Raw genomic sequence first — 21,243 nt, 5'->3', positions numbered from 1 at the left:
AAATTACGGCCGTAGTTTCCCCTTGCTTTCAGCCGTTCGCAGTACCAGCACAGCAGGGCCGTTTTGGTTAATGTTACAAGGCCAGATCAGTCAATCATCCAGACTGTTGCCCCTGCAACTACTGAAAAGGCTGCTGCCCCTCTTCAGGAACCATACGTTTGTCTGGCCTCTCAACAGATACCCCTCCGTTGTGGTTGCACCTACGGTACGGCTATCTGTGTCGCTGAAAGATAATGGTAATAATAATAATAATAATAATAATAACAATAATAATAATCTCCCCTTGAATCCTGTCTGGTTTCATTAAGGCGGACGTTACTGGATAGGTTATTCTAGAATAATATGTCTAAGATGGAGAAGGAGATGGAACAAGATTTAGTGCTATAAATGTATATAGCCAAGATGCTGCACACATATGATCTTTTATTGTAGTTATGAGATAGGCATTTGAAATTCGAGGAGGAGTACTGAATAGAACAGTGACTGAGTAACTGGACTGAGTGACTGATGAGTAAAACAGAGCGTATGAAAATCACATCCATTATCCGGTCGCAACCTCGAGTCTTACAGAGTATGTACTGTATGTGGTTCGTTGTACTACGTCGCAGTAGTAAAGATTCGGCCGCGCGGGATTAGCCGAGCGGTCTAGGGCGATGCAGTCATGGACTGTGCGGCTGATCCTGGCGGAGGTTCGAGTCCTCCCTCGGGCATGGGTGTTTTGTGTTTGTCCTTAGCATAATTTAGGTAAATTAGTGTGTAAGCTTAGGGACTGATGTCCTTAACAGTTAAGTCCCATAAGATTTCACACACATTTGAACATTTTTTTGTAAGTAAAGATTCGGCACAACTAAAGAGTGGACTAGTTTTCGTTTTACTTTATGTAGAAATAAATTTTTTTATTTTTTTGGCTTAATTTTTCAGGAGAAAGATTTCCTGCTTGCTATGACAATCTAGGCTTTCCAGTTTGGATCTTTACACGATGATATGTCGAGTTACTCTTTAGCTTTTGTCGCGGCTGTCTGGATATGGTCAAGGATTATAGAAGAAACTGAGTCACGAAAATGTACGCTGGTATGAGGGTGACTTGATACTTTTTAGGAGTTAATTTAAGACTCAGATGTTACTCCATCGTGGGACACCATACCAATGTTCTAGGGCTAGCGCTTAGATAAACTGGATATCGCAAGCATTTAAGTGATAGTTAGAAACATATAGTGCAGATAAAATATTGTATATTATTGACACACGGTTGTAGATAAGTTATTTTACCCTGTAACTAACAAAATACTAAATGAAAGAATATATATTTAGATAGTTAAACATAAGAAGCCTTACTCTTTCTGCGGAGTATGGCCATAGTCTATTTAGCTATTTTCCAGATACAACAACAACAATTTTACACTGACTGACAAAAAAAAGTGAGGCACCCAAACAGGGCAGAGGAAACTAAATGTAACTTCACTGGTTGAGAGGGTGTGTGATGTTATTTCAGTGTTTGCAAAATCAGGTCAGTTTACAAACAACTTGGCAATAGGAGCCCACTTTTCAGTATGACGTTGTCTCCATCTGGCCTGGATGATGATGATGATGATGATGATGGTGATGATGAAGAAGTCTCATACTCCTTCACAGAGCGTAGGGGAGGATGCGGGAGACCCGCACCGCTGTACTAGGCTTACATGCACTTATTCAGTTGGCAACGGTGACCTAGAGCTGCTGTATAACCTCCTGATGCAAGCTGGCCCACAACTTGATATCTTGGATACTGGATCTGGGACGGATTTGACGTCTGAACAGGTCCCACACATGTTCATTCAAGGACAGATCTGAAGATACTGCTGGCCGTGGGAGTATCTCAGCGTCATGCAGACAGTTCAGAGACACGAGTATTATCCTGTTGAAAAATGGCCCCATGATACTGTAACATAAGAGGTAACACTTGAGAATGCATGACGTTCGTGGCACACAGTTGTGCCAACAGATTTCCCTCAATCGCTACTAGGCACGCTCTGAAGACATATGCGATGTCCGCCCACACCATCACGACAGGAGTAACACAGATGTGGTACTCCAAAACGATGGAAGAACGGAACCTCATCCCAGGTCACCGCTATACTTGCCGAAGATCGTCTTTCAGAGTAGTGCCAAACCACGATTCGTCGCTGAACACAATGAGATGCCACTCATCAGCAGTCCATCCTTCTCAGTCACGACACTACTCCAAATGCATCCGTTTATGTTGTGGTGTTTATGGCAGCGTGGGACGGCAATTTCCTAGCCCGGCTGCTACTAGTCTCCGACTAATGGTGCGGGACGACGCAGAACGTTTCAGGGAGTCCATTACCTGTTATCGGATGACAGGCACAGATGTGGTCACGATGTGCCTGGTGCACCATACGGCAGTCAGAAGTGGTCGAGCAGAACCTTGACGACGGGTGCCCTTGCTCTCTCGTTCGCATCGAGTCCAACAATGGATCACTGCCACATTCGAATACCCCACAAATCTGGATACCGCACGATTTGACCATCCGACCAAATGGGGACCACAGTGATGCCTCTTATAAACTATGTCAGATGCTGATAACGCTATCTTACTCAAGCGCTTGGGATCTGGGTGTCCTTCAAAGTTATCAATCAACAGTTGATGCTATTCACGCCCCTTATGTACCCTATCAAGCGTGGTAGAATAATGCACTCTGGTGGCCCTTCTACCTCTCACAGAGAATTCCAGCTGGAATCATTTATTTACATATATGTCAAAAATGTATACACGTACGAACATGTACATAGACATCGGACTATGTATTCTGAGTGATTCACTTTTTTGTCAGGCAGTGTAACCAGTGAGTTGACTCCCTGGATCACCATGCCTGTTGAAGTGTCACTTCCGGAACGGGGAAGTGCGCCGGCCCTGTATCGAATCCACTGGACAGATTAACGATGAAGGTTGGTGTGCCGGGCAGATTAGATGTGGTTTTTTACCGTCTTCCACATCCCACACCGAGTGAGATGGCACAGTAGTTAGCACACTGGACTCGCATTCGGGAGCACGACGGTTCAAATCCACGGTCAGTCATCCTGATTTAGGTTTTTCGTTATTTCCATATATCGCTTCAGGCAAATGCCGGGGTAGTTCCTTTGAAATGGCACGGCCGATTTCCTTCCCCATTCTTCCCTAATCCGATGGGACCAATGACCTCGCTATTTGGTCCCCTCCTCCAAATCAGCCAACCAACCAATCAAGTACATCCCACTAGGTGAATACCGGGCTGGGAGTCCCGCCTCTGTTACAGGCTTTGCATGCAAACGTTTAGGAAACTTTCGCTCAGTTTCACAAGTATAAGGCAACACGCAGACATTTGGGTTACACTTGTTCCATCCCAGGTGACGCAGTGGTGACATGAAGGCATCCGACCACCTCTTAAATTAACCGATAATAACCATGTTGACAATGCGCCGATGTGGTACAAAGGCGCAAGAAAAAGAAGGAAAAAAGAGCAGAATTAGTGAGGTAGAAACGTTCAAGTTTTAGCGGTAGCTGCAACATGCTATGCGTAAGTGGCCATGTTGAGATGTACGTTCTGGTGAAGGAATGTTCATTTAAGAGAGAGTGTTCATTTCCTTGAACGCACAACCAATATTTCTTCTAAACTACCTGAGGACGAGATTTAAAGTCGCTGGTGCGACGAGCTTCCCCGATGCGCTGTGGCTATAGGAACGGCATTCGGCCACAAAATTAAAATAAAGTAAATCTGACAGATTATGAAAATAGCGAACGTTGTCTGACGCGATAATCGCCAGATTTTTTTTTTTAGTCATCAGTCATCTGACTTGTTTGATATGGGCCGCCACCTCTTCTTCTCAGAGTATGACTTGCAATCTACGCCGTCAATTATTTGCTGGATTTACGCCAGTCTCTGCCTTCCTCTACAGTTTTTATCCACTGCAGCTGCCTCTAATACAATGGTAATTATTTCCTGCTGTCTTAATAGAAGTCCTATCATCCTGTCCCTTCTTTTGTCAGTGTTTCCCACATATATTCTCTTCTATTCCGGTTTTCCGTTTCACTACCACTTACACTGTGCTCCAAACGTACATTCTCTGAAGCTTCTTCCTCAAATTCAGGCCTATGTTTGTTACTAGTAGACTTCTCTTGGCCGGGAATGCCCCTTTTGCCATTGCTAGTCTGCTTTAGATGTCCTCCTTGCTCCGTACATCATGCGTTATTTTGCTGCCTACGTAGAAAAATTTCTTAACTTCAACTACTTCGCGATCACCAGTCCTGATGTTAAGTTTCTCGCTATTCTCATTTCTGCTACTTCTCGTTACTTTCGTCTTTCTTCTATTTACTCTCAATTCGTATTCTATACTTATTAGAGTGGTCGTTCCATTCAACAAATCCCGTAATTCTCCTTCACTTTCACTGAGGATAGCAATGTCATCAGCGAATTTTCTCATTGATACCCTTTCACTTTGAATTTTAATTCCACCTTTGAACCTTTCTTTTATTTCCAGCATTGCTTCTTCGACGTACAGGTTGAACAGCAGAAGCGATATACTACATCCCTGTCTTCCACCCGTTTTAATCGAAGCACTTCGTTCCTGTTCATCCAATCTTATTGTTCCCTTTTGGTTTTTATATTGTATGTTACCGATCTTTCCCTACGATTTACACATATTTTTCTCAGAACTTCCTCCCAGAACTGCTTCTCTGAATCGTTTCCATTATCAACAGCAACGTCAGATCTGCCTCTCTGCTGCCTTTACCTTTCGTGTAGTCAAACCGATCGTCATCTAACAGATTCTCAATTTTCATTTCCGTTCTCATTTATATTATTCTCGTCAGTAACTTGGATGCATGAGCTGCTAAGCTGATTGTGCGATAATTCTCACACTTGTCGGCTGTTACAATGATCGGAATTGACGCGATGAGGTTTTCTTTCGAAAGTCTGATGGTACATAGCCAGTCTCATACATTCTACACACCAATTTGAATAGATGTTTGGACAACATGGTTGTGGAGTAACAGCAATTGATATAAAATTAACTTAGTATTAGGAAAACAGTCTTGATGGCGTTTATTTACTTATTTAGTGCAGACCGATTTCAGCCCTTCGCAGGAGCCATCTTCAGGGCGAACATACTGTGAAATCACAATATACATCTTAATGTAAAGAATTTATCTATGCCTGTGTTTATATAGTAAGCTATGAGCACGTGAGCGTAAGCAACGCCTCCAACGGTGACCAATGGTAGACGTCTAGGCTTGAAAATTGAAGTATAAATACAGTGTGTGTTATGTTCACAATTTAAAGAAACCATGTTCATTTTTTAAAAAAACGCTGTTATATAAATAAACATAAAAAAGTATATGTAAAAACTTTTGAACGTCAAACTTACAAAAGGACGTTAGTAAGTTACCTTATCTTCATTCGTAATATTCTATGGGGGAAATGAACTATGGGGGGAATGAACATGGTTTCTTTAAAATGTAAGCTTAACACAAATTGTATTTATACTTCAATTTTTAAGCCTAGACGTCTACCATTGGTCACCGCTGGAGGCGTTGCTTACGCTCACGTGGTCATGAACCCAGGCATAGGTAAATTCCTTACAGTCTCCTGTCACACCTTTGTAGACGTGACGCCACCAGCAGTCGACCAGCGGGCAAAACATTATATTTACGTAATCCACTCTTATAAGATGGTTGTCAGTAGTTTTGTTTAAGATATACCGGGTGATCAAAAAGTAAGTATAAATCTGAAAACTTAATAAACCACGGAATAATGTAGATAGAGAGGTAAAAATTGACACACCTGCTTGGTATGACATGGGGTTTTATTAGAACCCAAAAAAATACAAAAGTTCAAAAAATGGCCGACAGATGTCGCTTCATCTGCTCAGAATAGCAATAATTACCATAACAAAGTAAGACAAAACAAAGATGATGTTCTTTACAGGAAATGCTCAATATGTCCACCATCATTCCTCAACAAAAGCTGTAGTCGAGGAATAATGTTGTTAACAGCACTGTAAAGCATGTCCGGAGATATGGTGAGGCATTGGCATCGGATGTTGTCTTTCAGCATCCCTAGAAATGTCAGTCGATCACGATACACTTGCGACTTCAGGTAACCCCAAAGCCAATAATCGCACGGACTAAGGTCTGGGGACCTGGGAGGCCTAGCATGACGAAAGTGGCGGCTGAGCACACGATCATCACCAAACGACGCACACAAGAGATCTTTCACGCTTCTAGCAATATGGGGTGAAGCGCCATCCTGCATAAGCATAGTACTTTCCAGCAGGTGTTTATCAGCCAGGCTGGAGATGATGCGAATCTGTAACATATCGGCGTACCTCTCACCCGTCACGGTAGCAGTTACAAAACCAGAATCACGCATTTCCTCGAAGAAAAAAGGCCCGATAACGGTATATGTGGTAAATCCAACCCACACCGTGACTTTCTCGTCGTGCAATGGAGTTTCCACGACAGTTCTAGGATTTTTCGGTAGCCCAAATTCTGCAGTTGTGGACGTTGACAGACCCTCGGAGCGAGAAATGAGCTTCGTCGGTCCACAACACGCTACTCAACAATTCGTCATCTTCCGCCATCTTTTGAATCGCCCACACCACAAATGCCCTCCGCTTCATTAAATCGCCAGGTAACAGTTCATGATGCCGATGGATTTTGTACGGATCGCATCGGAGGGTACGCCTCAGTGCCAACCAAACAGTAGTGTATGGAATGCTGGTGCGACGTGCGACTGCACGAACACTGACTTCCCCGTGCATAGACGAACCCGCAACAGTCTCTATTTCTTCCTGAACTGTCTCAGCAGCATTACGCCTTGTGCTCGGTAGGCCACTACGGGGTCTATCGTCTAAACAATCCGTGGCTTAGAACTTCGAAATCATTCTCGCCACAGCTGCATTTGTCAATGGACCTTTACCCGTTCGAATCCCCTACCTATGGCGATAGGATCGTAACGCTGAACTAGCACATTCCCCATTCTGGTAATACAGCTTCACTAAAAGCGCCTTTTCAGGTAACATCAACATGCTGCGACTGCTAGCGCATCTGATCTCTCTCTCTTTTTTTTTCCTTTATTGCAATTTTTATACCCGTACAACAGGTAGGCTGGCAGCAGCATCCTACGCTGCTCTTCAGCCTATCGAGTCGACAATGAGAAAAACATAAAGAAGATTCATAAGAGACATATTGACGGGCAAAAAACAGTAGACACAGAAATACAAAAGCACGGAGCCGTTCACACTCGACGAAAAATACATTGAAACACGTTGGCACGGCGCACAAACACTGATGATCTCCACGACAGTTGGCACTGAGGTGAATGTTGGAGCGTGACGGCGAACACTAAACACAAACACGACGGCACACACACGAGAAAACGGATGGTGATGATCACCGGCGCGCGAATGTCCACGTAGCGTGTACGAGTCCGGGGACCTAGCAAGAGGGGAAGAAGAGGGAGGGGGAGGGAGAGGGCTGAGCAAAGATGCCAATGACAGAGGAGATGGTAGTAAAAGCGGAGGAGTGGGGGTAGGGGAATTCCGGGGGAGGAGTGGGAGAAAGGGAGGAGGGGGGGAAGAGGGAGAGAAGGGAGAGAGGATACCCATAGGAACAAAACACAGGAGGAGGGAGAGAGGATCAAAGTTGGTAGGAGGGGTAGGTGGAGGGGAGGAGGGCATCACCAGCGAGGGGGAGCTGGCGGAAGCCACCTTGGGAGAGGGTATGGAGGGTGGATTTTCTCTCTCATTACAGCTCCTTTTATACACGATTGTCATGCGCAGTCACTGGCGTTTTGCTGTACAGCGCCATCTGTCGGACATTTTGTGAACTTTGTTTTTTTTTTTGTTCTAAATAAACCACATGTCATTCCAAGCATGTGTGTCAATTTTTACCTCTCTATCTACATTATCCTGTGGTTTATTAAGTTTTCAAATTTATACTGACTTTTTGATCACCCAGTATATTGTAATTTAACGGTATGTTCGCCCTGAAGATGGCCCCTACGATGGACTGAAGCCGGTCGGCACTAAATAAGTAAATAAACGCGATTAAGACTGTTTTCCTAATATTAAGCCAATTTGAATAGTCGTTTTGTTGGCAACTCCACTTTGGTGTGCGTAGTGTAAGACCTTCGGTACACAGACCATCAGATTATTTGACTCGTCACTCTAACGAAGTAGGCGAGCGTCAGCAATATGTCTCGTGGTCTTATCATGGCGTGTTTATCTTCTGCCGTTAGGTCAGACGATAGAAATGCCACTTGCACGCTTAGAGTAGCAGATTGACGGTGACCAACTTTAAACAGAACTTGATTAATTTTCACACACATTTATTAAAATAATAAAAAGCATAGACATTACGTAACTTGATTCTGAATGCTGTTTACAATTGACAATCTGAAGTTCCTTTGGTCTTGGTACGTTAATCTTATTCTCACATATCTCTGATACTTGACAAAGTGTCTATTCATTTATCTTCATGGCTATGTACAGGAATATGGTAATCTTATTAGATGCAGACTGAAACTTGACTATAGACTGGTACAGACTAATGTAGACTGGTACAGACTAGTGCAGACAAATGCACACTGACTAATCGGAGGTCTGTACACTCGTTTAATACCTCGCACTTTCAGGTATCACTGCGCGAGTGTGATCCACGAGGAGAAAAGCTTCTACGTTAGCAGCAATCTCATTGGCTGCGTTACATATTAATACGCGGATCGGCGGAAGCAGAATCTGGTCCGTCTCTAGGCAGTGCCATCTCGTAGTGCGGAGACGGACGAGCGCTGCGCCTGCGCTGTTGTGCTTAGTGGGGCGCGCTCTAGTGGGAAAGTTGTTTTTTTTTTTCATTTATTGAATTTCAATTCCCCCCGAAGGGGGCGGGCTGGCAGCAGCTTAGTATGCCGCTCTTCAGCCGACAGATTTTGTGACAAAGATCAAGAGAACAAATAATAAAAAACAGGCGATAAAATCGGAGACTTAGAGAGTAACAAGGCGAAAAGAAATCGTGGAACTTAAAACAACAACACAGGGACGATGACGCTAATACAAATACATACGAAGCAGACAGGGAAAACAATAGACAATTAAAAAAAAAAAACACGGCGACAGTCTGGATTCTGTTCGCAAAGGACATAAAATTCACACCTAGCGACAGCATGGTTTCTGTTCGCAACACGAGAAAGACAAACAACACTGAATAGTCACTGGAACACTGCACTAAAAAGTTGGCAAATGTGACACCACAGTCGAGAGCAGGTGGGGGGAAACTGGACAGAAGATGGGAAAACAAAAAAGGGGGGAAAGGAGAGTAAAAGCGAAGGGGGGAGCCGGGAAAGGAGCTGAAGGAGGATGAGGACCCATAAGAGGGGTGGGGGGCAGATGCGACAAGGAGTGGGGTAGGCAGAGGAGGGGAATACAAAAGGACTGGGGGGAGAAGGGAGGTAGGGAGAGGTGTAGTGGGGAGAAAACAGGACGGAAGGGGGGGGGGGGGAAGAGGGAGCCCAGGGAAAGGACAGAGGAAAGGAGGGGGATTGAGGATCAGAGTTGATAGGAAGGATAAATGGAGGGAGAGAGGGCATCATCCGGGAGGGGGAGTTGACGGAAGCCACCTTGGGAAAGGAGATGGAGGGTGTAGAGATGGAGGGTAGGGGGGACACAACGGTGAAGACGTGGCAGGGGGCGGGGATGGGAGAGGAGAGGAGCAACCAGGGGGTGAGGGGGTTCAAGACGGCGGGAGGTGTAGAGGATGCGGATATGTTCGAGGAATAGGAGCAGGTGGGGGAAAGGAATGAGATCATAGAGGATCCGCGTGGGGAACGGGAGGCGGATACGGAAGGCGAGGCGGAGTGCATGACGCTCAAGGATCTGGAGGGACTGATAGAATTTGGGGGGGGGGCAGATATCCAGGCATGACTGGCATAACAGAGGATGGGACGGATGAAGGATTTGTAGGTGTGGAGGATGGTAGAGGGGTGCGTGGGAAAGTTGTGTACGCGCTGACTACGCGGAACTATGTACACAACATCCACCAACGATCTTAGAAATTCCGATGGAATGTTATGCATCGCATCTACTTTATTTGATCCAAACCTCTATTCAATTCTGGATCTGCAGTCTCCTCTACATCGACTCCTGTTTTCTATCACGTCATCGGACATATCTTCCTCCTCATAGAGGCCTTCAATGTATTCTTTCCACCTATCCGCTCTCTCCTCTGGTTTTAACAGTGGAATTGGCGTTTAATTCTTAATGTTAGCACCCTTGCTTTTAATAATCACGATAAATATACAAGATGAGACAAAATGACTGTCGTTCTGAGAGAGTCTCCCACGTCTGGTTTGGCAGGAAGAGCGCGGACGGTGGCGGCAGCGTCGCCAGCAGCCCCCCGCCGTCGCGGCTGCGCGCTCTGCGGCTGAAGCGCGCCAAGGAGGAGTTCCTGACGCGCGGCCCGGCCAGCCGCAGCTGGACCGGCAGCGCCAGCGGCGAGGAGGCGTCGCCGCCGCCGGCGCTCGCGGCCGCCGGCTGCCGCCTCAGCCTCGCCGCCAGCGCAGACAGCTCGCCGCTGCGGGCGGCGTCGGCGGCGCGCGCCGCGCACGACGAGTCGCAGCTGCTCGTCAAGTCGGCCAGCGCGGGCGCCATCTCGCCCACGTCCCAGCAGCCGCCGCACTCGGCCGACCGCACCGCCTCCGCCACCGCCGGCGCCGCCTCCGGCAGCAAGGCGTCGCGCTTCGGGCTCGCCAGCAGCATCGCGTCGCGTTTCCGCAAGGTGAAGATGCGGCGCACGGGCCGCGGGCACGGTCAGCAGCAGCAGGGCCAGGGGGCGGTGTCGGCGCTCTGCCGACAGAGCCTGCTGGTCGACCTCGGGGGCGACGCAGCCGAGCGCGCCGCTGCCGCAGCCGCCCCCGCCACCAAGAGCTGCCCCTCGTCCCCCGTGCTGCGCCGCCCGCCGCAGCCTCCTCCACCGCGGCCTCCCTCTAGCCCCACCAACGACGACGAATCCAAGTCCTCCTGTTGGGTGAAAAAGAAAATTTTTCGGCCGAAGTCGTAACTGTCTACGCTTCCTCCAGTTTCTAAACAGTGCTCGAGAACGAGTTCAAAAACTTCCTCTGTGGATACCTGCTAGCCCCAACAGCGACGGTCCAAATCTTCCTACTGGGGAAGAAGAAAATTTTCGGCCAAAGTCATAAATGTCGAGGATTTCTTCAGGTCATCACACAACCCAACTGTCTGGAGCCTCCTCCACTGTGGCTACCTGCTAGCATCTCCAACAACAAGTTCAAAATTTCCTGCTGAGTGAAAAAGAAAATTTTTGGGCCGAAGTCATACAAGTCAAAGTCATAAATGTCGAGGATTTCTTCAGGTCATCACACAACCCAACTGTCTGGAGCCTCCTCCACTGTGGCTACCTGCTAGCATTTCCAACAACACGTCCAAAATTTCCTGCTGAGTGAAAAAGAAAATTTTTGGGCCAAAGTCATACAAGTCAAAGTCCTAAATGTCGAGGATTTCTTCAGATCATCAGACAACCCAACTGTCCACAATGAGATCAAGATCTCCCATTGTTTCTCCTGGAGCCTCCGCCACTGTGGCTACCTGCTAGCATCTCCAACAACAAGTGCAAACTTTCCTGCTGAGTGAAAAAGAAAATTTTTCGGCCGAAGTCATACAAGTCTATGTTTCATCCAATTACCAATCAAGTCAGTGCTCGACAATCAATTCAAAAAGTTCCTCTGTGTCCGACACAGCCTCTTATAGCGTAGCCACCTGCTAGCCTGAAAGGCGACAAGTCCAGATCCGCCTACTGGGGAACAAGTAACCAGACAGCCCAAAAGTCGCCAAGGAGTTCAAGATCTCGCGCTGTTCTTCTGCAGCCTTCTCCACTGTGGGTGGCTACATCCACCTCCCACGACGAGAAGTCCAAACTTTCCTGTTGGGTGAGGAAGAACATTCTCCAGAGGAAATCGTATGTTTCTGTCTATTCTCCAGTCATCAAGCAACACAACAGTCGACGAAAATTTCAAGCAGCCTCCTCCATCATGGCCAGTGCAGGCCTCTCCAACGATGACGAATACAAATCTCCCACGCGAGCGAAGGAAAAAAAAAAATCAGCCAACGTCATAAGTGTCCACGATTTTCTGCGGCCACTGATCAACTGAACTGTAACGAGTTAAAGACTACCTACACTGTAAAGCGTTTCTCTAGCATATGGTTTCTTGGAGCTAACAGCCACAATGATCACTGAAAAGCACGTGATCTGCCAGTTTGAAAAAAGAAAGTGTTTAAGTCCAACGAATAGCTGATTTAGTTTCGCCTCCAACCGTCTAAAGAAACGGAGATATTGACTAGCCTCTCCAATGACGAGGAGTCCAAATTTTCCTTTTGACTAGAGAACAAAGCTTTTCGGCCGAATCTACAGGTGTCCATGGTATTCCGTGCTCACCAAGCAACTCAGTTGTCGACATCATGTTCAGCACTGCCCACTATATATAAAGACTCTATAGATCCTAGTCTATGATTTCCCAGTTCTGTTAATCAGCTTTATCACGAACAAGTTTATCATCTGCCTTTGGTGAAAGAGTAAGGATACGAGGTTCATCTCATAGCTTTCTCAGTTTTTTCTCAAACCATTCAAACAGAATGACATCCTGACTTCATGCCAGGTAAAAAATAACATTTGAAGGCCTCATGATTTTCAGCACTAACTAGAATTCGTGCTGGCTAAAGAAGAAAACTTCGAAGTCCAAAATGTAGCCCATCGATTTTCTGTTTTTAAGTCAAAGTTATTGATATGTAAAGAGGAAAATCTTCTTCATCCTGGACGGAAACTAGCGCGGTTTTCTCGTTCCACCAACAGGAAGATATCTGCTAGCGAAGAAAATGTTGCAGTCTAATTATTCCCTTCCTCCATTAGAACGAAATGGAGTCAACACCTAGCGCTGTGTAAAGAGAAAGATATCTAGACCCAACATGTAGGCTTGTAATTAGTAGCCAAAACAGCCTGCTGGGTAAAGAATCAAATGTCTTTGGCTACAACGTAATCACTCGTTTACCTCACAAGAACGCGAGAAATGAAAAGGGATCAAATTTTAAGACTTCGTGTTACGTAAGGAAAAAAATCCTTAGGTTAGAGAGGCAGCGTTCTAATTATTGCTGATGGTACATTCAAACAACTTTCCCGAATTGAGAAATAATATTAGATCAAAGTAACAACAAGCGACAAAAATGAAGCTATCTCTTCTTACCATAAGGGACGTCTTCTTCATGGGATATACAGTATCTTAAGCACAAAATGCAGTACCCAGAATGCTGTAGCCCGTTGGAGGTTTCTCTGGAAAATGTTGAACCATTCCGTTTATCAAGTTTATGACTCAGTAGGTATAACGCGACAACATTTATGGCAGTTGGGTCACATCACCTCGCTGATGGTGTAGAATTTGGACGGTGATGAGTTCTTGCTCGGCATAAAAGAGTTCACACCTGACCTCTTATAACGCATACCAATGAGCTCAATCATTTGTTGTGTCCAATCGGCTGTGCATATCCACTTAGTTGGCGCCAATGTGAAACACAGTGACAGCGCCACGGCCTGCGCTTGCGAGAAAACAGTTGCCTAACTGTTATGAACGACAGCATTTATATCAGCGTTCGTTGAGCACTGATAACAAAGATAAAAGGAATATATTATTTCAGGAGCGTGATTGGCTGCTAGCGAAAAACGACTTTTGAGTGTTATTTCATGAATGATCGTGAACTGCAGTGCTATAATCTGACTTGAGGCTGCTCTATAGTTGTTCAAATTTTAGGGAATATTAGTGTCAGTCTGAAATGTAATGATTGTCGACTATCTCCTGGATCAAGCGTACTAATGAAAATAGTTTATTGCAATACAGAACGTGTTAGGTGAAGTAAAATACATGCATGGAAGATCGTATTTCACACGATCTTCGCGCGTTGTTTATTTTCGCATTTTTGGTAGAAGTAACGACGTTGCCAATGTTTTTCATGCTACCAACGTTGATATATCGCGTGTTCACAGTATGTGAAAAGATATTTTGTGCAGTTTAATCAACTGTAATACTCCGAAGTTCCGTCCGTTACACAGTATAGTGACTCATTACATTTTACAGCTTCATCGTTGGCATTTTGTTGAAAAATCTGGCCTACTGTCCTCTTAATGATTTATTGGAATGAAGTAGAAGCATAAAAAATATTACGAAACTACAATTCACCCTTATGTCGGTACAAGATGACGATCTAGCAGGTGGTTACACACTCATCAGGTTACTTAATGAATTGGCCAAGAACTGCTGTGAAACTATCAGAAATAATAATAAACATGAAACAATTAATCACGAAGTTTTCATCTACAACAAATAAAACTGTAATTTGATTTTTTCCTTCTAATATTGTGGCAACATTTCCACAGTGTTGGAATACCTTCAACCCATGTGACAATATTGTGGCAGCATTTCCACATTGCTGGAATACCTTCAAACTGTACGACAATATTACAAATAAATCAGACACATGGCTAAAAAATTTTAGTTTTAAGGACAAAATTTGTACTGAATATTTGTTTGATACACATGTGTAATACTAAAGTTTGTATGAAATAATGGCTGTGTGTAAGAAGTGAACGAAATAAATATTTTGGTTAGTGTCAAGAACCAAAGTTTTATTTTTCTATCTTCTATGCTATTAGAACCCTGACGAGTGAAATATTTCTGACAAAGATCGAGTCTCATGGAGCGAACTTGGTTACAGCTAATTCTAGTTCACAGATTCTTGACAAACGAAAAACATAATAACAATAAATTATTGTTTGGAATGAAAGGAACTACAATAATTATTAAACCTTTGGCTTGATATGTATTATAAGAAATATAGCAGATCATACACTTTACAAAAGAAAATTGTCAGTATTTCGACATGATCTGCATTGAGCCCAATGCATTTCGTTCAGCAACACTCTTGTATTTCTTTCTCACAAAAACGAAAATTTGTGATGACTGGGTGTTGTGTGATGTCCTTAGGTTCGTTAGGTTTAAGTAGTTCTAAGTTCTAGGGGACCGATGACCATAGATGTTAAGTCCCATAGTGCTCAGAGCCATTCGAACCATTTTTTTTTTTTTTAAATTTAATCCAACCCTGCACTCTGTTTACAACACAGATAGCTCATTCGACTAAACGTCATATCCTATAGCAACTTTTTGAGGCCAGGAACCAGAAAAATTTAAGTAATTTATATCTGATGCTATTAAATTTCTGTCTTTCAGAAACGCTTTTTTTGGAATTGGCTGTCTCATTTTGTATCTTCTCTACTTATTTTCGAGTCCAATCCCATCAACATTTTATGACTTAATTCAACTAAATTCCGTTACACTTGTTTTACTTTTGTTAATGTTCTCTGATAACCCTTCTCAAGGCACTACCCATTCCGTTCAAGTCTTCTACCAAGTCCATTGCGGCCTCTGAAAGCATTACAGTGTCTTTAGGATAGCTCAAAGTTGTCATTCCATTTTTCCTGAACATTAATACGAGTATCCTTTCCAAATTTGTCCTTAGTTTCCATTACGGTTTGTTCACTGTATGGACCGAATCCACAAATCCATTCCGTTACCTTTGAAACACATATGTAGCAAATAACTTAAAGGAATTGATATGTAAGCATCAAATCATCGCCACATCATAAGAGGATGCGAGACATCTAATAAAGATAACGTTATGGTCTCGGTCAGTTCACATACGGATTGCACTTATATTACACATGCGTTTAAGAACACCCCATTGCCATAATTAATTTACTATGCATAAACACTCTTTCTGAAGCCTAAATTTCTTTTGAAGGCAATATTTATACAAAAAGGCTATTTCGATAAAAAAAAGCAGTTTTATGAAAGAATTGTTTTTTAAAAAACTAGAACTTTCCTCGGGGCAGGTTTACCAACTCCTAACACTTTTAAAAATCCTTTACAATCACGTTAGATTTACAGTTGGTTGTGCGGACTCACTATTAACCTATTTAAACACACTTCACCATAGCCCAGGCAGTGGCCACTTAGTGCATGTCTTAATCCAAAACAACCCGAATTAATCTTAGATGGAATCTGCAGCAGAACTCGTGTTAATATGAGACATTCATAAAATTAACCACCACAAGAAGCAACTTGCGATACACACAACTGCTGTGACACGTTAAAAACTTATCAAGTAAATGCAGTCATTGTTCAGGTAACTTCGGGAATGCAGTCGGGTGAAATTTTCGACAATCACCGATTTATCGACGGGTGACCTCCCTGCCATTTCCAAGGCAAAACCGCAGCAAATAAGCACTGTGGATGGGGTTTGAAGAGTAATTCTGGAAAGATCATACACACACCCAGACTTTAAACACTAGTGTCGCCACACAATCGATGCCAGAAATTGTGGGTAGTGAGAATTACTAAACAATAGGCGAGGTAGCATTAACTCTGTCCCTCTATTTTTTGACAAGAGAGAGAGCGGGATTCGACATAAGATTTCAACACTAACCTCCAGCTCTATAGACAAGGTTATCTGCTGATTTAATTTCAACGGTTTCCATAAAAACACTATCCTAAAAGCTGGAAATGTGCGTCAGGATCTCCATGTTGTTACGAGGCGTGGTTTTTAAGTAAGTACGTTTTGAAATTAAAAAAAGACGTGCTAAGATATCTCAATAACTTTATTTTTACATGAAAGCCTGTACGTTAATCTACTTTTCTACATGATTTCCGTCAATATTGAGGCACCTGTCATAACGTTGTACCAGTTTTTGAATACCCTCCTCATAGAAGTCTGCCGCCTGACTTGTTAACCACTGCATCACCACTGTTTCGACTTCGTCATCGTCTTGAAGACGCTGACAGCCCAGGTGTTTCTTCAAGTGCAGGAACAGATGGTAGTCACTGGGCCAAGATCGAGGCTGTACGGAGGATGATCTATAGTTTCCCATTGAAAAGATGTGATGAGATCTTTGGTCTGATTCGCCACATGCGGACGGGCATTGTCTTGCAACAAAACGATGCCCTTGCTCAACTTCCATGGACTGTTGCTGTGATTCTGGTGTGTCGTCGGCCATCCATGTTTCATCGCCCGTAACAATTTGGCTTAAGAAATCATCATCGTCGTTGTGGTACCGCTCAAGGAAAGTCAATGCACTGTCTAAGCGTTTGGTTTTGTGCACATCCGTCAACATTTTCGGTACCCAACGTGCGCACAATTTTCGGTAATTTAAGTGCTCGGTCACAATGCCATACAAAACACTACGAGAAACATTAGGAAAAGTCATCCCGCAAGGAGGAAATCGTAAAGCGTCTGTTTTCTCTCACCTTATTGTCCACTTCCTGCACCAAACTTTCATTAACGACCGAAGGATGCTCACTCCGTTGTTCATCATGCACATTTGTGCGGCCATCTTTAAATGCTCTCACCCACTTTCTTACCATTCCAACACTCATAGTGTCTTCTCCGTAAACTGCCCAGATCTCACGATGAATATCGATCGCTTTTAGGCCTTTAGCACCAAGAAATCTTATAACAGCCCGTACTTCACAGTCGGCGGGACTCACGATTATCGGAGGCATCTTAAACAATCAGTATACAACGTAAACAAGGAAGAATCAGACTGTAATGGCGTCAGTGCGTAGATTAAGGTACAGGCTTTCATGTAAAAATAAAATTATTGAGATATCTTAGCACGTCTTTTTTAAATTTCAAAACGGTACTTACTTAAAAAACACGCCTCGTATATCCCATAGGATGATTGCTAGCTAGACAATGTTCTTCAGTGGTCAAGCAATTCGGCTATATTGCAGAACATTGTTTGGAACCAGCCATCTTATGGAAAATAACATCACCTTGAATTTAAAGGCCAAAATTTTAGTATTCCAAGGGCAATCCGACCAGTTTCCCGCTGTCACTCTAAAACCCAGCTCAACGTTTGGTTGTCTGTTTCCAACCTAAATTCCCTATATTCCAGGCAATACCCGAACTTTTCTAGACCAAACAATACAACCAGGGCGACTAGCTTGTAGACCAAATATATATGCTCTAGCTCAATAAGACCCGTAGAGGCATAGGTAGAGACCTGTCGCCCTTGATCTTTCTGGAGTAGAATAGCCCCTAACTCTGCATCTGCCTGGTTTCTTCAGCTCCCAAATGCGTCTGGGAATCAATCCATTCAAATGTTTGTCCCTTTCTCGTTAATAAAGTCAGCGGGGCAGTCTTACGTGCAAATTTCGTAATAAACTTGCTGAAGAAGTTTGCCGTTCCCTACGAACTTAGCCACTCCCTTAATATCCGTGTGTGGAGGGACTGTTTATTTACTTATTTATTATCTATTTTCTTTTAGTCTGTTATCAGTCTAAAAGAACAGACCGAATGTTGCATATGAATTGACGTGAATATAGCACATAATATTTTAACATAATTTCAAATGTGTTAGTAATAAAGCATTATGCTATTTAATGGTGGAAAAGTCAACATATAATATCTACGTAACAAGAAAAATAATAATAGTAATAATTAAAAGAAATCTCATGCTACCATTTGGCCACCTGGTATACAGTTACCTGTTCATCTAGAATCCAAAAAGCACACGCTACTAGTGTGTTACACTATGCACCTTTGTTAGATCAAAAATTTCGTGACTACACTAATATACAACACTACAGTGCACTACACGACACTACTATACTCGGTTCAGAACCAAGCTGGACTTCTCGTTTGCCTGGATGGTTAGCCCCCATAGCGCTGAGGTGCAACTCAGGAATCATAGCGGCTGTGCTTCTGTCTCACCATAGATTCAGAGGTGGCAGTCAGGGTCTCAGGAAGTCTTTCGCGGTCCACCCCGAGGCTCATCTGCTCGCTGCTTCCAGAAAGTCGTGGTAGGTGGATGTTCTGTCATGGCGCGTCTTGTTATCTTGATTTACGGGCTCTTCTTTATTATCTCTCACCCATGTAGGCTTGCAGTTTATAAGCTGATATTGTAGCTGTCGGTGAGTTTAGCTTATGCCACAATTCCTCATTCCTGATTATATTATAGACTGCTGCATTTTAAAAAGTGTTCCTGTCCTAGTCTGTAACATCCCGCCTAACGGCATATATCCAGAGGGTGTGATCCAGTATGCCGATTGCTCAAAATTCACAAGTGCCTGTGGTGCGCTTTCGTATTTTTAGTAAGTAGCTCGGATATGGATCAACCGACGACAGGTAGTGCATAGTTCCCTTGGTCGGAAGGTAGTATCATTCTTGTTCTTTCTTTTATGTTGGGAACGAACTGGGCTCTGCTCGTGATCCAGAGTACTAGGATGTTAGCATAGAGCCATTACTGAACCAGCTTCAGAGTATACTGAACACTTGAGGCGCTTCGCCTACGCACACGATCTGGAGGGGCTGCCAGAATAATCTTATCCCTCTCTGGATCGACTGTTACGCCTTCTGCAGAAACTATATGTCCCAAGAATCGCATACTGGGACAAACCAATTTCACTTTATCGGAGTTAACTGTCATTCGTATCTCCAACTGTTGCCTGAAAGCCTCCCTCAGATGCTCTAAATGTTCCTGAAAATAGCGACTGTAAATAACTAAATCATCAAGGTAGTATTATACAAATATACATTTCATGTCATAAAATATCTTATCCATCAGCTGTAACAGAACTGCAGCTCCAGTGAACAATCCAAAATGTCTCGTTGAACTGAAATGAATTCCAGTCAGTTACGAACACTGTCAGCCTCCCGGAATTCTTCGCTAGTGAAATATGATTATATGTTTGATTTAAATCCAGTGTGGTAAAGACTCAACCCCACTAAATTACCCAATGCAAGAATGCAAATTAGGAAGTGGGACAGAATGCAAGACTGTATTTTTGTTCAGCTCCCTGAAATAGACCAATGGACAGCTGCCCACCTGATTTAGGAACTAGGAAAACGGGACTGCAAATAGCAAACTGGATGGGCGCAATAATTTCTTGACCTAAACGTTTCTCTACAGTATCCTTAAATTTCTTGACCTAAACGTTTCTCTACAGTAGCCTTAAGCTCTTTCATGCTTTGGGAGGGGGGGGGGGGGGGTATTGGAAGGAGAAAGGGTCAGATGGTTTATTGCACCAGAACGTCATTACTGGATTCTATCTAATATTCCACCAAGATGTTAACCTAAATCTAGTATTTAGCGCGGCAGAAAGCTCTTGACAGAAGTCCCTAATATTTATACCATCCTCGAGATCCAAATGCTGCACATCAACTTTGGTGGCCTTCACCTTTCCCTAGACGTAGCCCTCTATCCCATTCCTGCACTATATTTCTTAATGCTACTGCCTAGTCTACTCTTCCCATGCAGACAAAAGGTAGCTTTAGGATCCTGTTGAAATCAAAAGAAGAAGTTATTATTGGCCCACTGACCTTTCTGATGAAATCAGCACCTAGAATCCAAGGCATTGATAAATTCAACATGCTCTGACCTCATTCTCCAGGATCAGCCACTAATGCTAATATTAACAGCAACAACTCCCTTCACCCCATTGTGGGCGTTGTTATTGGCAGTATAGCTGATTTTCTTCGAATCCAACATAGTTCATTTAGAAATTGAGCCGTGGCGGCTACAGTTTATTTTATCTCTGTTTCCCCCGACAGGAGGCGCGAATTTAACTTGCAGTTTTCGTAGATGATCGCTGGCTCAGAGAGCTTGAAATAGGTCGGCAGTGGTTTGTGACGTGGCAAGGGGCAGGAGAGGCGCAGCGTAAGGGTATTACACTTGGGTTTTCGCGCGCAGCGGTACCTTCGGCCCAGAGTTCTGTTTGTGCCGAGATTGACTTGTCACTCCTTTGCTAGTGGCAATCAAAGTGCTGTATCGACGGTGTTCTGCTACGAAGTGGGATAGCACTTCGTTTTTTATCCATGCTGTGCGAACCTGGACGCTTGCAGTTTTGCTCTCATCGTTACTGCGTATGCAAGGACCATTACTTCAAAGTCTTGCTCACTCTCTAATACCTTTGCTCTCTGCTGCTGGGTACTTATGGATCACTGAAACATTTTAACTTAATGTGATTACTCTTAGCCACAACTATGTTGTACCTTTGCATTGGTGGAAATGTTGTGTGTAAATAAGTGACTGTCCCTGCGTTGGCGATAAAGTGTACTACTGGGACCTTTACTTGCTGTGGATTACCAAGGCCATAAAAA

At 43.9% G+C, this 21,243-nt stretch overlaps 1 protein-coding gene across 1 annotated transcript in view; it reads left to right on the top strand.

Moving 5' to 3' along the window:
* Positions 1 to 21,243, top strand: part of LOC126455952 (uncharacterized) — a 312,305-nt gene that overhangs the window by 287,415 nt on the left and 3,647 nt on the right. Inside the window, exon 16 of the mRNA XM_050091709.1 lies at positions 10,384 to 10,930. Within this exon, the coding sequence (XP_049947666.1) occupies positions 10,384 to 10,930 (547 nt within the window). The remainder of the gene's footprint in view (positions 1 to 10,383; positions 10,931 to 21,243) is intronic.

The sequence above is a fragment of the Schistocerca serialis genome, chromosome 2 (genome assembly GCF_023864345.2).
Source record: "Schistocerca serialis cubense isolate TAMUIC-IGC-003099 chromosome 2, iqSchSeri2.2, whole genome shotgun sequence".
NCBI classification, from domain to species: Eukaryota; Metazoa; Arthropoda; class Insecta; order Orthoptera; family Acrididae; genus Schistocerca; species Schistocerca serialis.
This window is presented reverse-complemented; position numbering and strand designations above follow the sequence as displayed.